This window comes from Candoia aspera, chromosome 6, assembly GCF_035149785.1.
Source record: "Candoia aspera isolate rCanAsp1 chromosome 6, rCanAsp1.hap2, whole genome shotgun sequence".
Lineage (NCBI taxonomy): Eukaryota > Metazoa > Chordata > Lepidosauria > Squamata > Boidae > Candoia > Candoia aspera.
In genome coordinates this window covers 77,642,547-77,660,367 of record NC_086158.1, presented here as the reverse complement: position 1 = coordinate 77,660,367, position 17,821 = coordinate 77,642,547, and the positions used below count along the sequence as shown (strand labels likewise).

The following is a 17,821-nucleotide window of genomic DNA, read 5'->3' as shown; positions in this document are numbered from 1 at the left end:
TTAGCAATGCATTAGCATTTAGATATTGCACACTTTAAGTGGTCAAAGTATTTCACATGCATTAGTTCAATTGTTTTCACAAGTCTGTAATTTTCACAATGATGTTGATATATCTGAAATTACAGTGGTCAAGTCAGTACCTATCCCGAATCATTGTAGAAATATAAATTTAAACCCTTTCAGTCAATGTGGTGAGGGCTAATTGTAAAGCCTGGCATTGCAACTGTATTACTTAATGGACAATGACAGGACAAGTTCAAACCATGCTCATTTCTGCCATAAGTAAACAACACTAAAAAATAAAGTGAAATGGATAGTTTAAGCTGTTAAAGGCATTACTTAAATGGATATAAAGGAAGACTGTGGAAGTTACAATGGGGAAATGGGTTTCCTAAAAATTGGGATGACTGGGGACAGTTTTCCATGGCAGAGCTCTAATCTATGGCATTTCAGGAACAGGACAATTTGAGGATATGTTAATGAGATGATAGAGATTCTGGACTGAGCTTTTTTTTTTTATGCCATTTTTCATAGCCTTGGTTTTCAAACTGGAAAGAAAGGTCATTCTGGAATCATTTTCTTGAGGAAAGAGTGCTCTGCTACCTATCTGTAATATTTGTGGACTTCGGGAACATGGGAATCCCCTTTGCAATTCACACATAGTTTCACTGTAATTAACATGTAACAACAACAACAACAACAACAATAACAATTCTCTCTCTTTCTAGCTTTCTCTTGATTGAAGCGTGACATAAAATGTTACAGCAGCCTGGTTTTTCAAAATGGTTAGCAATAGGCATTGCAGTTTCGGTTGCCTTCATAGATTGCTCAGCCCAGAATGATGATGGTAAGTGTTTGTTTATTTCTTTTTCCCTGTTGCTACATAGTTTTATATATGGTCCCATGAGAAAAAAGGAAATTATTGGAACAAGCATAACAAACACATTGCAAGTATTTTTCCATATCCTAAGAGGATCTCAATTTAAGTTTGCTTGGCTAAAGTGCTATGCAAATTGCTCTGTGAAAATATTATAAACATCAGATTGCCACAGAGTTATTACAGAGCCAATAAAAAGCCAATCAGTTCTTTACAGTGCATAAGCCCATGGCTTTTATTTGGAATGTAACAGGGATAATCCATTATTGTCTGTCTGTTTTTAGTATTATTTTTGCCAATGTTGACAGAAGTGTAAATTAAGATTCCATGCTCTAGCATTTGGTGAACATCATAAGGAGGGCTCAATTTTCTGTACAATCAATATATATGTGTGTGTGTGTGTGTGTGTAGTTACAAGCAAATTTCAGTGCTTCTGTTCCAGCTATTTAGCACGCACATAGTTCTAGAAATTCCATGCCAAACTGCAAAATCTGTCATAATTGATATTTCTTCACCTTGGATTGGACTTTTGGTTGTTTGGGATATAGGAAATTGGTACCAGCAGATGAACACAATGACACAAGATTGTCTGAATGGTAAAACAAACAAAACAGTCGAAGTTGCTCTGCAGAAGACTAATTTTAGGCCTGTGGGAGATGGCTTTGGCTCACCTCTGAGGCACTTAGCATTGTGGAAATGCCATTGAAGACATGAGGCAATTTGCTACAACAAGGGACACTTCATCATCTTCCAGCCTGCGTGGAAACTTGCAACAGAACACACAGAAGCCTTTTCCTGCTGCTAAAATTGATGAACGGGGCACAGTGGTCAGAGCAGGCAAAACAAAGCAACACACACTATTTACTTTGCCCTTAGAAAAAAAGAATAAAATGCTTCACAGGGAAAATTCAAGGGGCCACTTTGCTTGACCTTCCACCAAAGTGAAGCATCTCCACAAAGACCTGAACAAACCTCTTCATGTTTATGAAATCATTTTGTTCACTGGATATGTGGATTTTCTCTTCCTTTCTCTTTAAGTCTGAAGAGTGCTGGATAGAGAAATGCTGTTATATTTTTTCCCCACCAGTTTTTATTCAATCTCATGAAAGAGAATTTGCATTAGAAGTTGTTGGGAAAGAGAAATAAATTTGGGAGAAATTCTCCTGGGAAGAAGGAAAAATAAGTAGTGTTCTTTCACTTTTTTAGGTATAAAATAGTAAAGGGGTGTGTGTAAACAAGTGTTGTATTTCACTGTGCAATCATCTCCAGCCAACTGCAGCCTCCCAAGCTCCCACACTCTCAGTAAATACCAGAAGAAAACTTCCTAAGGGAATATATTTCATGAGTATTTTTTTCCTGTTTTTTGTAACCATGCTATTGTAACTGCTAAGGGGAAATAGTTTGAGAATTTTTCCACACCCCTGGAGAAATTCAGAAAAAAACTTCCACCCAGTTCACTGCCCATAGTGGTGGAGAATTTTTAAAGATGATTTGTGCTCAGCATTATATTGAGCATTACTGAAGAATATTATATTATGATTTACATGTAATACATAGGTAAAAATAGCATGATTGTAATAAACAGAGAATAGACAAGTCAAAATATTCCATAAATTGAACACAGGACATAATTAGTGCAGGCTGTTTTTGGTGCCCCTAGAAGGGCGCATGTAACACCACTGCTACGCAAACTGCACCAGGTACCAGTTTGCTTCTGGGTCCATTTCAAGGTGTTGGTTATCACCTTTAAAGCCCTACATGGCAGGGGGCCAGGTTACCTGAGGGACAGCCTCTTTCTCATTATATCAGCCCATCCCACCCAATCAGGCAGAGAGGGAATGCTGTGGACCCTGCTGTGAGAGAATTCTGTCTGGCGGGGTCCAGGAGGCAGGCCTTCTCTGCACTAGCTTCCACCCTGTGAAACATGCTGCCCCCGGAGGTGAGATTAGCCCCATTGCTCCTGACCTTCTGGAGGAACCTGAAGACCTGGCTCTGTCACCTCGCTTGGGGTGGAGAGGGGAATAGCTCCACTTGGGGATGGCTGGTATCTTAGAGCCCTCCTCCCACATATGGACTATATTAGACTCTCCTGCCACTTGGATTTTATTCCTATTTTTATTGTATTTTTATATTTATCTATTAAGGTTATTTATATATTTATATATTGTATTTGTATTTTAAGCTCGGTGTTTTAATTGACTATTTTATTGTAAACCGCCCAGAGTTCCTCCAATGGGAGGAGATGGGCGGGGATCAATTTAATAAATAAATAAATAAATGGTGGGGGGTGATTTGTATATCTAATCTATCATATCTTGAATGTGAATTCAAAAGTTCAGAAGGCAACTCCCTTTAGATTAAAAAAGTTATTCCCCTAAAGAAGAGCTTTGGTCTGAAATGTATCAGAACTCTTGAATAAATATTGGCTGGCATTTTCATTTTAATGTTGACTGTATCTAGATACATCCAGGTTTTAATAAAGTACTCAGATCAAATATCCCTCCAGTGGTAGGCCTGTTTTCTATTAGTCTAGTTATATTGCTACTGGAAACTGATTTAAATGCAAAGGTGGGGAAAACACTAATATGCTTGTAGTTTTGTTCACACTGTATTTGGGAGAGGTATATTTACATTTCTTTGGTTTTTGGATTCGTTTGGAGCATATATAAACTGGAAGATTTTGAGGAACCATGGCCCCGTTTCCCCAAAATGAGAATTTTGTACATTATAAAAGTTGCATATTTTTTATAAATTTTTGCCAATGTTTCTCAGTTCAGAAAACCTGAATAGCTATGACAGTCCTCTTTAGGTGGTAGGCACTGCTTCTGATTGATAGTTTGGCAATTGAGAACACAGCAAGCAGCCTGGTGCTGAATCTAGATAAATATGCTGATCTGACCTATATCATGTTTAGTGGGACTGGATGAGTAAATCTCTACCAGCTTTGCCTACTTGCAGCAACATGGGAGAATTGGGGAGTAGAGAAGCAGAGCTGCAGTAGTTTACTCTAGTTCGGTTCCCCCAACGAGGGATCTCATGATGCCATCTTTTAATAATGAATTCCTAAGCTTGTTCAAATTATGAGAAAGTTTAACGGTTTGTTGGCATTGTTGTTATTGTCATGGTTTTAAGAGTGGAAATGGGAGCTTACTAGGAAGCTAACTTCTCTTTCTCACAGAGCCTCCCACACGAATTTCAATCCTTAGTTTTGAAACCCACATAGAAATATGAGGTGCCTCAAGATCTCAGATTGCCGAGAGGCTGCCAATGATGGGTAGGCAACCCGTGGGCCAAAGATTGTTCTCTTTGCATTCAATAAATCAATTGCACTTGGAATATGTTAGATCATAGATTGCATATAGCCGTCAGAGTAATGATCTATATCAGATACTGCCAAATTCCAAATTAAATTATCCTATCCTGGAAAAAAAAAAGTGTATGGATCTCTGAGATAAACAAAGATTCCCATTAAAGCAGCCGGAACCAAATGTCAACTTCTATGAAGCTATGATTCAGTACTTCAAACAGCTTACCAGGGGAAGGAGGGACAGAGGAGAGAGGAGAAAACACTGAGTTTTAAAATGCACCGGTTCTGCTGAGTTTCAGCTGGATACCCTCAAGGATTTCACTGCAATGTTTTTGTTTAAGTATTCATCCCCACACTAGTTTTAAGACAGAGGTAGTGGCAGCAAGGAAAGGACAGAGCAACAGTCTTTAAATTGTCTAGCAAAGAGCCTTTCAAGAATCTGTGCTAAATTAGTGCAGAAACTGCTATACTCCAACTAAAAAATAAAAAATGTATAAAGTGAAAAATCTTCTCTTACAGCTCCACTTGCTTTTCTGTGGTGCCAGGCTTAGCATGACACGGAAGAAGGCCTATTGATTTACTCTTGAGATAGCACAACTTTGCTACCTTTCATCACTGATTTTTCTGGGTTGCCAGGGAGGTTTGTATAACTGGTTGGCAATCTTATCCCTGCCTAGGAAGGTGTCCTCATAACTGTTTTGGTGAGATGCCAGGCTGGGCAGAGCATATTGTCAAAAGTCTGGCCTCTTCTGGTTTTATTACAGTTATGTAATTGGCCAATACTTTATCCCAGTTAATTAGTTAACAAAAGGCAGGAAAAGCTGGCTAGCACACTGGAATAATGCCACAGACACAGGCAGGAGAAGCAGAGAAAAAAATGGCATGGAAAAAGTGGAATTCATATTCTTCCCCCCCTCCTAAATGTTTAAATTTGTTGGTCAGCGCATATATACTCAGTGCATACACCACATCCATGCAAAATTTAAGTAAGTTTTGACCCAAAGTGGATACAGGTTTGATCCAAATGGGCATATCAGACTGTTACCCTAGAGCCCATATTTAGAGTGTTGAGAGTTGAGTTAAACTTCTGTGTACTGTAAGTTGGCAAAATCAGCACAGAAATGTACCTTTCATTAGCATGAAAGAAATCAACATTAAGGCTTGTGGCTGGGTGCATTAAAGAAGCTGACAGTGGAGAAAGTGAATGAAACCTGAAGCAATGTTAGTCTTGCCAACCCCAAAGAGTTTATCAGACAGGGAGCTTAATGAGGTGATAAGATTTAGCAGCCATCTACTCATGTCAATCTGAGAGAGCCCATTGTGCCCTTGAGCACCAGAATTCTCCCTACATGGATGTGAAGTTTAACACTCTCAATTACCAGCAACATCCTGAGAAACCAGCAGTAGAGCCGTTGATTATATCCTAACTACCCTCTTTTCTGAGCTACAACGTCCATATCCATGATACTGAAGTGACTTCTGCCTCTCATTTTTACATAACTTTCTGCATTATTATTATTATTATTATTATTATTATTATTATTATTACTGTATTATTTAAATGTATTGGCTGCCCAACTCCAGTGGACTCTAGGCAGTGTACAAAACTAGAAAAATACATAAAAAGAGCTAAAAACTTAAAATCAGAGAGTCCAGACTAAAGTGATCCAATAAACAACAAAATCAACAAAACAATATAATATCTTATTATATTATTTTTTATAATTTATAATATTTTAAGCAGTTCTAATTCTGGTCAGTTTTGCTTCTAAAGAAAAGTTATTAGAAGATCGGGTCTCGGAGGATGTGCTTGCTAAGATGGTTATTGTCTGTTTTTTTATCATTGTATTGCACTGTATAATTCCATTGCAAAATTGGATGGTGGAATATTGCTGTAAATTATTTCATTTTACTATAAATAACTGCTGTTTAATTACATTAATGGAAAATATTTGATGACGTTGCACCTCAGAATTCTGTTCCTTTCCCAAGTGACTTTGTATGTTATGCATCTATATTTAAATTGATATGAAAAATAGTAGTAATTGTTGTATATCCATGCCTGTTGGGGTATATTCTTAATTATTAGAGGAGTGAAGACAAAAGAAAGAACTAATTCTCTCTCTTGTATAGAAGATAGGGCCAAAAATGGATTTCCTTCCTGTCCCTGGTCTTAGTTCTACCTTAAGAGAAAGGACTTTTCCTCTAACCTCTGTAGGAAGTTAGGACTGACCTTTTGGGATTCCCTATGACAAAAAACAGGAGCCCTTGACTAGCCTCTGGTGGAATGAGACACATCTACCCACCTTATCACCTAACTGAGGTTTGGAATATTCTCAGTGCTAAGAATAATGGCCTCCAAACAGTAGTCAGCTTCTTCAAAGCCACAAAGGGTGAAAGGATATCTGTTGTGTTCATTGCCTAACTACTATCAAGTGTGGTGGAAAGAGCTTGGCATAGAATGATCTTTTCCCAGAACCTGATATGTTATTGGCAGCAAAACACAACTCAAGGAACCAGGATGCTTCAGGTAGTTGGAAGAGGAGGAGGAACACCTGTGCATGGGATGGAATCAGTCATCAGCAAAGGGCTGGGCCACATCTTCTGATACGCTGATTCAAAAATGGGTGGTGCTGGCTATCATCAATTATTGAGAATACAGTGCCATCTCTGAATACAAAAGTTCCCCCATTTGTTGCAAATGGTTCCCTCGGGAAGTCAGTTAGAATTCAGATCTCCAGAGTTGTGAGGACATCTTTTGAGGTAACAAATAATCTCTTCCATCTGATTTTCCATCCAGATTCAGACTACTACACCTCTGCATCTAGTGGCTGAATGGGAACAATTGCTGAAGAGCAGCTTAACAAGCTTCATAATTGTAATCATCATTTCATAAAAATGATAGATGACGTGATAAGCCTTCCAAAGGTAGTGCAAAAACAGTGGATTAGGTTTATGTCAACAAAATTTTATGATTTGAGGGATTTCCTTCAATCTGGATTGGGCAAATGGTGAAGACAGATGCCTTCTGTAGGAGTAGTTCCCTTGGAAACATCAGGAAACCTCTCTATGCATGCTGAACATGCTCATTGTATACCTCCCCCTGCTCATAGGCGGGCATATATTTATGGTGAATCTAATATTGGTCCTTTGGTCACTCCTCCAACCATCCAACAGGTTCTAACTTAGATCCTAACTTAGCCAGGAGTGTAATGGGCTTTGAGAATAACCTTGGGAGACAAGAGGAAGAGCTGTGGGCTAGATAATGGTCCGATAAATGAAATCTGAGTTCAAAGGAAGGATGGGGGTGGACAAACCATATCAGAAGGGACCCCACCTAGTTCTCTGGGAAGTAAAGGCAGGGCAGGGGAAAGTGCTTTCATATTTGCAAGATTATTTGTAACCTTACAATAAAGGTAATGTTAGTACTCATGGTTTTGGTTTCCTATCTGGACTACCTCGAAAGGCTGACAAGGAGGGTAGGAGAAATATGTTCATTGAAATCTCTGCTTTGTGGGAAGACCTAAACCAAACTCAACCATTCACAAATCACAAGAGATGGTGATGTCTAACTTCTGCCCAGGTCTATCCTAGCCCAGGGAGATCTGGCACAGATGGGGCATACATAGAGCATCTAGGATCTTCCTAATATATATTGGATTTTTACCAGCATTCCAGCCTGTTTCTCTCCTAGAAGTTATGGGAATCAAGGGACATTGTTACCTATTTGTCTAGAAAATGCATCATACTGGCTTACTCCGCTAGGAGTAAACATATCCCCTAAAAGCCATGATACATGTAGTGTGAGGAGCATATTTATTCATTCAGGCATGTGTGCATGCATGCATTCATTTATTTTCTATCCCACCTTCATTATTTTTATAAATAATTCAAGGTGGCAAACATACCTATTACTCCTTCCTCCTCCTATTTTCCCCACAACAACAACAACCCTGTGAGGTGAGTTGGGCTGAGAGAGAGAGGGACTGGCCCAAGGTCACCCAGCCAGCTTTCATGCCTAAAGCAGGACCTGGTTTCTAGCCTGTTGCCTTAACCGCTAGACCAAACTGGTCATAGCCTTCCTAAATCAGTGATTTTTCTAATAGTTATGTGTAAGGCAAGGGGCAACTACCTAGCTAGCCAATCTGTATTCATAAGATATTACAGAAAAGGCAACTTTGCTTTTCTCAGATTGCTTCCTTTAGCTCAGATTGATAGCTGTATTTACCAAAGTTTTATACTGGCCATCAGCGGATGGATCCAACAGTCCCTGCCTTGAAATGGGGGATTCAGGCATGCATGTGTCGAATGCTTGTATAGCACCTCAGGGCTAATGTCCACTCTAATTGTGCATAGCCACTACCATGCTTCAATGTTGATTTTATAGTGACATTAATGGAAGCAAGAGGTATTTGATTTTTTTTTATACAAGTGAGAGTAATTCTCCTTACTGACATTGTTTTCTCTCAGGGGACAGGAGGAAATATATATATTTTGGCCCTGTCTTCTACAGAAAGTGTGAACTCTTTCTAGCCCATACTCCAGTGATATTTCACAGCACATCTAACTACATTTGGGTAGGTTTTGGTGTGGTTCTCCCTTTAATATCCATGGAAGAGTCTGGAATATAGAGATAGAAGGAAATGTTGATATAGACAGGCTTTTTCAGGAAAACTGGGAATATAGATTAGCTTGAAATGTATGATTATTTTTTTTTAAAAATCTTCACATTCAGGAACTCATGTTTAACTGTTCTGGTAGTCCAAAACTGATCAAAAAAGGAAATTTGCTATAAAGAAACTTGATTATAACCAATTCTTTCCCCCTTTTCATCTACTTGGTTGATATTATTTCCTTCTGTTTCCTCTCAAAAACTGATCTTCATTTGGTGAAAGATAATTGTGCTTACTAATAATGTATGGTGAAATATTTCCAATTAGTTTGTAATCTTTTGCATGGAAAGTATAGGATATTTGAAATACTTTGTTTTTTGTCTTTCCTTTTCTTTTTTTAGACTGCAGCAGATTGACATATCTTGCAACACCTCCCCCCCCCAAAAATGGAGTTTAAATTATTTTCCAACATTTTCTGGCTGTCTTTTTGTGACTTACTAAATTTACAATTACAATTTCATGTTATTGACAGTTATTTTAATCAGAAAAGCCCTTGATAGCAGCTTGCAGCTATACGAACAATAGTTGCAGAATGTGATTAGTACAGCACAGCAACCTAAAAACTCTGCTGTGGTGATGTTCCCACTTTTTTTTTCCCCCCAAGAACCATAACAATAATTTTCAACATGAAAAATGCAGTACCTGAATTCTGGCTCAATTTAGAATTGTCAGTGAGTTCACAAATCAATAAACTGATTGGCCAGATAGATTTTAATGTGGTGTGTCTGTGTTAAAATAACATTGACAAAGGTTTTAAGATCTGTATCCTGAAACATGGTGCTGAAAACAATTACAGGAATGGAAAAAGGATTCTGTGTTAAGTAAAGAGGTTTTAAAATTATCAGAACTGAAGTAGAGTGCATTCCTGAATTTGGGGTTTTTACACATATCTGAGGAAGAGAATGCTAAGCTGATTAATAAAGAACTTAGTATATTCTTATCCTTAGCTACCAAATCTATCATAAGTCAACAATGGCAACTTAGACAATTTAACAATTGAAAAATGTCATTTAAAGCTACGGTCTGTAGCTATGGTTGAAAAAATCACAGGTAGAATTCTAATTTTAAATACACAGAGGTTTGAATCACTGTTTTGTCAAACCTGAAATGACTATATACTATATAGTAACAAGGTGTAACAATGTTATGTTATCTAAATATTTCAAACATTGTGAATTTCATGCTGTTGGAGTAAAAATAATATTAGGAGCACTTGAAGATTAAACACCATCATTGGAATCTCCAGAATTTATGACACTTCAGGAGTTAGTATTGCTCTTTGGAGTTCAGAATTGGGAGGAGGAAATATTTCAACTCTTTTCTGGTCTTCTTTAGTAGCCCAGAATGGGGAGAGAGTGAGACTTGCTTTCAGGCAATGAGATTTAGGACCCATTTTTCAGTCAAAATTAGCCAGAGCTTAAAAACGAAACTCAAGTAAGATGTTCCATTTACCACATGCATTTCAAAACAGTCAGATTTAGAGAAAAACCTCCAAACTGTTGGGGGAAATTGAACTTGTAGCTCAGTTACCTACTATGGCAGAATCATAAATCCTTCTGACCTATAGTCTTAAAGTGACTTCAGTGAATGCATTATTCTCTGTGCATATGTACTGAAAAGAGTCCATTTTGTTGGAGGGTGACTTTCAATACCGTTCTACGTCTCTAAACCATGGCTGCCCTAAGTTTTAGTTCACACTGCTTCTGTGTCATGAAGTTTACTAAGAACAGACTGGATTCTTAATTTGGGACTTACTGTGCATCTTGAATTTTTTAAATGTTCTCATTTCCTTTACTTGGGACACAATGAAATTTTGCTGACCCTGACTACATTGAAAGGAACTTTTGTCCATCTGCTAAAAAAAAGGCTGATTTGAGGCCAGCAAATCTCTCATTCTATTAATGAGGTTATTTCTAAAGCTTATTTGTAGCATGAGAATTAATGCATGGAGAAAGTACAATCTGGGGATTTCTTTCAGATTTCATTTAGCAATTTATTCACTGTCTTCCTTTCCCTTGCTACATTAATTCACACTCTCAGCATTGTTAGATAGATAGATAGATAGATAGATAGATAGATAGATAGATAGATAGATAGATAGATAGTCGGTCGTTGGGCCACTTTAGTTTGTTTGCTTTTTCTCCGACAATGAGTTTGCAAATAACCCCAAACTGTTACCATGGAGCCGCTACCTTTCATTGTGTTGGATTTTGCAAGCCAAATCTTTTGTAATTCTTTCCTTCTCAGAGTTATGGAAATCAAAGTGTTGTAGGTGATGAATTTTAAACAAAGTTCTGCCTATCTCTCATTTCTAATACACAGCCCATAATATCCTGATTTTGAGGTAGGGAATTTAGGAGCAGAGCAAATAACAATTCTGGTTGTATCATTTCCTGCTTCTCAAGTTGTCTCCTGCTTTTCATTGACATGTACAGTAGGTCCTCTCATTCTCTTGGGCATTTTTACAAAGCCTCCACTTTTAAAATTGTGGATAATTTTTCACAGAGACCTAAAACAGTCTTCCAAATATATTTGGCTTGATCTAGATCTCATAGATGCAAATGATTGGAATATTTAATTAGCAAGCAGATGGTTCTGGCTCTGCTGTGATTTAGAGCAGTGTTTCTGAACCTCATCAACTTTAAGACGTGTGGACTTCAACTCCCAGAATTCCCCAGCTCCCAACATGCTGCTAGAGAATTCTGGGAGTTGAAGTCCACACATCTTAAAGTTGCTGAAATTCAGAAAAACTGATTTAGAGTATTCGAGTTCCTTTGTCCTTTCCTGCATATCTGGAGGTTTCATTGTCCAATACTTAGGTCATCCATCAAAAGTTCTGAAGCTTTTTGATCTTGAAAGACTAGAGAAAATTGTAGTCTTACCAGCTTTTCTATGGCCTGAAACTTTTCTGTCTCCATTCTGAAAGTCACCTGCTTTATTTCATAATTGTTCATTCATACCTCACCCCTTGTCAGTATTTCACAGAACATGTTAGCGGAAGTTATTTTTGTGATAATGGGGACTGGAGAACTAGCCTGAGCAAGACTTGGTGAAGCAACTCTTTGTAATTTTAACTCAGGAAGTATAATACAGGAAGTAAAGCTTATGCCTTTTAATACAATTTGCTTGTTGGAAAAGGTGCTACCAGGTTCCTGATGTTTGCTATCATAGACCAGCACAGCTCTCCTTGTACAATGGAGATAGGCAAAAAGCTTAGCTCCTGCCTAACCGCATTCTTTCAGATGAGAATGGAAAGAGCAAGCGCTCTTGTGAAAACAAAGGCAGGCAGGAAGCATTCATACACAGGAGGCAGAATGAGTCCTGGATACTCTAGCCCAGTGTTTCTCAGCCTTGGCAACTTGAAGATGTGTGGACTTCAACTCCCAGAATTCCCCAGCCAGCACGGGGAAACTAGAAACACTGTTCTAGCGACTTGCCTAGTTATTACTATTAGCCTCTCTCTCTTTGCCTCTTTCCTGACTGTGTAGAAATCAATGGAAAGAGAACAGGCATACCATACCTAGTCTACAGGTTACCACAGGAGGCAGTAAAGAAATCCAGAAAAGCCAATTCCTTTGCTGCTGTTCAAAGGACATGCAGGTTTCTGCAGGCCAAATGAGAGTTTTGCCTTGAGGCCCAGAGAGCACTGTTTTACCCCTGACCCTCACCATAGACTAGACTTAGAAATGGAAGAATATTCTAGAAGAAGGCAATGACAAACCATTTATGTTTTTTGGCAAGAAAACTACCAGGTTGTATCCTTGAAGATAGCAAGAATCAAGTCTGACTCCGACTGTACTTTTTATAGCCTCTTCTTCATTCTTCTCTCTTTTGATATTACCTAAAATGTTGAGACCTGTGGTAACTAGCAGCACTAATCAACATAATCTGAGACATTTTTTATCTCATCCACCTTTCATTGGGATCGCCACAGCAGCCTCTGTATTCTTACAGTGTAAGAATAAAGCAAATGGTTAGATCTACTGTTCAGCTTACTATCTGTAAATAATTTGATGAATGGGGTAAGGCACAAAGGACTAGAGAGAAACACATTATTATATTACTACAAATACATACATTTATAAATTTGCTGGAGGCATAAAGCCAGGACAAGCTCCATACAAAATAACAGATGACTTGTAATAATCAGTGTATCACAGGAAGGCACCTGCTCCAGGCCACACGTTGCAAGCAACCAATCAAAACAGACAATATCATTCCAAGCAACCAATGAATCACCATCTCCCAGGAAACCCCCAAGTGCCAACCAACCCCCCCCCCAAGTCCAAATCTTACACAAACTACAAGCACTGCAAGGCAACCCACAGAACTCTACAAGTTCTGTAGCATTGAGTAAGACTTGCTGGGTCGTGGGATGAAATGTCTGCAAAAAATCTGATCAGTACCTCGGAAAAACTGACAAGTATGAAGATGCATTCACATAGCACTTACTTCATTCTGTTTCCAGCCCTTATCCTTCATAGACCAGTTGGAAGCATTCAAACAATCATCTTTGCTTCTTCTGGCATTAAAGCACTGAGAAACAGGTGGGGCACACCATGAGTTCTTTTTCCAGCTAACTAGTAGATTAGCTAAAAAATCCAGAAAAGCAAACAATATCTTATTCCCTGAGTTGCTACATCTGCTTGGTTAAAACAAAAATATCCCTATCACCTATACAAATTAGGGGGAAAAATGAATTGCTACTCTCTCTTCAAGAGGGACGCGGTGGCGCTGCGGGTTAAACCGCTGAGCTGTTGATCGGAAGGTCAGCGGTTCGAAACCGCACGGCGGGGTGAGCTCCCGTTGCTCGTCCCAGCTCCTGCTCACCTAGCAGTTCGAAAACATGCAAATGTGAGTAGATCAATAGGTACCGCTTCGGCGGGAAGGTAACGGCGTTCCGAGTCGTCATGCTGGCCACATGACCCGGAAGTGTCTATGACAACGCCGGCTCCAAGGCTTAGAAACGGAGATGAGCACCGCCCCCTAGAGTCGGATTCAACTGGACTTTATGTCAAGGGAAACCTTTACCTTTACTTACTCTCTCTTCATCCACGTTTTCATTCATCTGGCTATTTGCAAATTAACATTATTATGTTGTATTTCAGTTTTGAAGAGAAAAAGATACTTTTGAATTTCCATAGGTACACACATAACATCTGTCAGCAATTCTTTAAATTAAATGCATATTTTCCGGGGAGTTGCTACTATAGTGTTTCCACAGACTCTGAAACTGCTTTCCCTTCAAATCTGAAGCACTGAAAAGTAACAGCAACTCAATAAAATAAACAAAGAACTCATTGCTTTGTTGCAGAGGAAGTCAATTTGCTACAAAGCTGCCATTTGTTTCTGGAAAGACATTTTTGTAATAAGGTAGTTTTTTATAATAAGGTACTTTTCACAATAGCTCCGTGGCTTTGAGAACTTTTGAAATATATCCTGATGTTTCACAGCAAATCTTAGAATAAGACAAGATAGGATGGGAAGTACTTCTGTTGAGTGCCTAAGTGAATTAAATGTATGTCAGCTTGGAATTGCAGTGAGATGTGCAGGTTGGAAGAAACTTGGAGGGCTTGGGAAAACATTTTAAGAATTTTTGAACTTCTCACACATTACTCTCCAGGAAGGGAGGAGTATTAGGGCATAAATACTTCTGGAACAACTTAATCTCAATCATCTAGGACACTGTTTCTCTACCTCATGCTGGTTGGGGAATTCTGGAAGTTGAAGTCCACACATCTTAAGGTTAATGAGGTTGAAAAACACTGATCTAGGACAAGGGCTGGTCACACTTCTGTGTTAATTGTTGGATAGCTATTTAAAAAATGAAATGGTGAAGATTCAGAAATGAATCCAAAAGGTGCTCTATTAGAACTTATAAATGTGTTGTAAATTATATTAAATTAAATTATATTATTATAACTCATTACAAAATCTAATGTATTCATTTGCTTCCTAATTACTAGGTCTCAAAGCCAGTTTCAAAATCAATATTATACAAGATATGCAAAAAACAATCCCCCCAAAAAACTGCAGATGTAAATACAGCTTAGATACTTCACTCAGATTTGCTGTTCTTAGGCTTCAATATAAATATATTAATTCAAGTTTGCTTACTATATTTAGCTAGCAATATCATATGACAAATGATTTACTTTGCAAATACTTATCTGTTATATCTTAATGGCTATATTTTTCCTCAGGAATGATTAATCAGTCAAACCTGGGATATTTTATGGTCTTTAATGGCTTTTGTTGATAGATTGAGACTTAGTTTACCAATTATTCTTCACTGAAATGGCAAAGCTAACAAGTACATTATTTTGAAGAGGCTCTGAAAAATATTAATTATGCCACTAGAGAATTTTAGTGCCCAGTATTGATAGTGGTGTGAAAGATCATCCATATTCCTTCTTTCTCCCTTCTACCCACATCCACTCTCCTGCCCTGGGGTTTATAATAATACTCTCTGATGAAGGGTTCTAAGAAACTCAAAAGCTTATAACAATTATATAATTTTGGCTGGCTTCCTCCATGGATTCTATATTCTTTTTTTTCTGATTGTCTAGATGTTTTCTATTGCATTTTATGTACATAGATTGAGATGTTAGTTTTGTTAGGCCATAATGGTAACAATAAAATCATAATTTTATTTTTTTATTTTACTGAAAATTTAATTTAGCTAGAATTAGTTTGAGAAAGCAAATGGTGGCCAAAAATAATATTGGGATGAGTCAAGACTCCAAATCCAAAGAACAGAAACAAGTGCATTTAGGGTGGGGAAGGGCCCAGATTAGATTAGATTGGCTGCCTTTTGACATATGCTGAATAATGCAAAGAAATAAACATAATTTGTAATTTTTTTGGTTTTGTTTCATGTTTGGCAAGGGTACTAATGTTAAATATGCACACCCACACAGAAATACAATATAACAAGAATCTCAAAGGGGGGACAAGAATCCAGAAATTACTTCCTTGAGGGGCAGAAAGTAAATATTTATTTTATTTTATTTTTATTTATCAAATTTTTATTACTGCCCATCTCTCTCCACAAGGAGGGACTCTGGGCGGTTAACATTAGAGTTCCCTCATGCCTTGGCTATGTTATTTAAACCTCTGCCTGGTCAACTACTGCAAATAATTCTTCGAGTCAGACAAATCTACTTGCTCCAAGGCAGTTGTTCTGAATGGTTGAAAAGAGATGGTGATGTTCCTTTCTCTTGCCTTTTAAAAGTTAGTTGTTCTTAAATTTTATCTGTTTTATTTCATTTTGCACTTGTGTTAGGAACATGTGCTCCAGGCTTCATAAATGTCTGTAGTTATCTGCTTTAAGACTGCTATAAATCTATCAGGATTATCTCAAAGTCCTAAATTCAATCCAAGTTCCCTAGGGACATAAGCAAACTCTCAAGAGTAGACAGCATCCAAAGGAGCAACAAGAATGAGAATATCCAAAGATAACCCAAGTCAAATTCCAATGAAAGGTCTTTGCAGTTACAAGTTCAGGGATGGGAATCCATGGAGGTTTTCACAAACTGGCATTGTTCCTGTTGCTCCCCATATGAGCAGTATTTGACCACAGCCAAGAAAACTGAGTTGTATGGATTCCTTTAACATATTCTTCCAGTCCACCTCTTTCTTTGCATAGAAAGCCCTCTTCTACCTCTTTGTCACTTGTTCTTTCTCCTTATCTAAATAGGTCTCTGGTGATCTGGCCACAACACTTGTCCTTTGTCCACAGTAACTCATTTTTTTTTCTAAAACAAGTCAGAATAGGAGACATGGAACACTCCAGGAAAAAAAAAAAAAGGAAAACCCAACCTTCTGTATTTTCATTTCCTATTTTGAAAGCACAGGACCTCTGAATGTATAGGCTAACCTCAGTCATGTTGGCATACTTACTCGGATAAGCTACTGAGTGGGCCTGCAATTCTCCTTGCTTACATTCTTTAGATATGTAGTGACCACTGATTTATCAGTTGCTAATAGCCTCGAGACTATATATTTTCCAAGTCACAGATAGCATATTTTAAGTACCAGCTCCTAGAGAACATCAGTGAAGGAAAGATATCACCTTCCTGAGTATGTTTTATGAGCTTCTTGAATGTACTTAATGGTCTATAGTTTTGCCTTTATTTTAAACCAAATTTGATTTTTATCTTTGTAGATACAGTTCATTTATTGTCTTTTGGTCTACATAATTTGACTACTTGTAATTATCAGATTTTTGCTTGATGGAATTTATTTTTTATTGAGTGCAAAAAGTGCATACTCTGGTTTCTCTTCAGATCGTATAAATTGCATCTTCTGTATTGTAAAATTGTATTGGCTGAAGTAAAGATAAATCAGCTTTTATGTGTATGTTTTCTCAGCAGTATGATGATGTGTTAATTTTTAGATAGAAGGCTAGAAAAATGTGTTTTGCTTTGATCAAAGTTTTATTTTTTTTATTTTTATTTTTATTTATTTTTTTCCTGGTCTCTCATAGGTAGAAAGTATAACTTATTGTTCCAATTAGGCGTATACTTACCATAACATATAAACTCTATTGCATGTCATAGTAAATTTGTCCTTCCTCTTTATATAAGATAGATAGATTAGATAGATTAGATAGATAGATAGATAGATAGATAGATAGATAGATAGATAGATAGATAGATAGATAGATAGATAGATAGATATGAATGCTTATTCAACTTCAATTCAGTGGAAGAATATTTGCAATATTTTTTTCTGGTTCTTTAACTGATCTGAGATGGAATAACATGGTCTATATTTATTATGTATCTATTATATAGATATAGAGTCACTATCTATTATAGAGTCACAATCAAAGCATTCTTAACTGTAGGAGTACTTTCACATTTCAGAGTGAGTATCCTAATGCAAGACGTAGGGCACAAATCATTTTTTCTTCTTCCCATTTGTTAAATAGGGTCTTTTAAAATTCTTGTTAAATAGGCA

At 37.5% G+C, this 17,821-nt stretch overlaps 1 protein-coding gene across 1 annotated transcript in view; it reads left to right on the top strand.

Annotated features, from left to right (window-relative positions):
• The first annotated feature begins 726 nt into the window (after window positions 1-726).
• The window catches only part of PCDH15 (protocadherin related 15), a 357,851-nt gene continuing 340,756 nt past the window's right edge, over window positions 727-17,821 (top strand). The window contains exon 1 of the mRNA XM_063307469.1: window positions 727-847. Coding sequence (XP_063163539.1) covers window positions 757-847 — 91 coding nt within the window. The 5' untranslated portion in view covers window positions 727-756. The remainder of the gene's footprint in view (window positions 848-17,821) is intronic.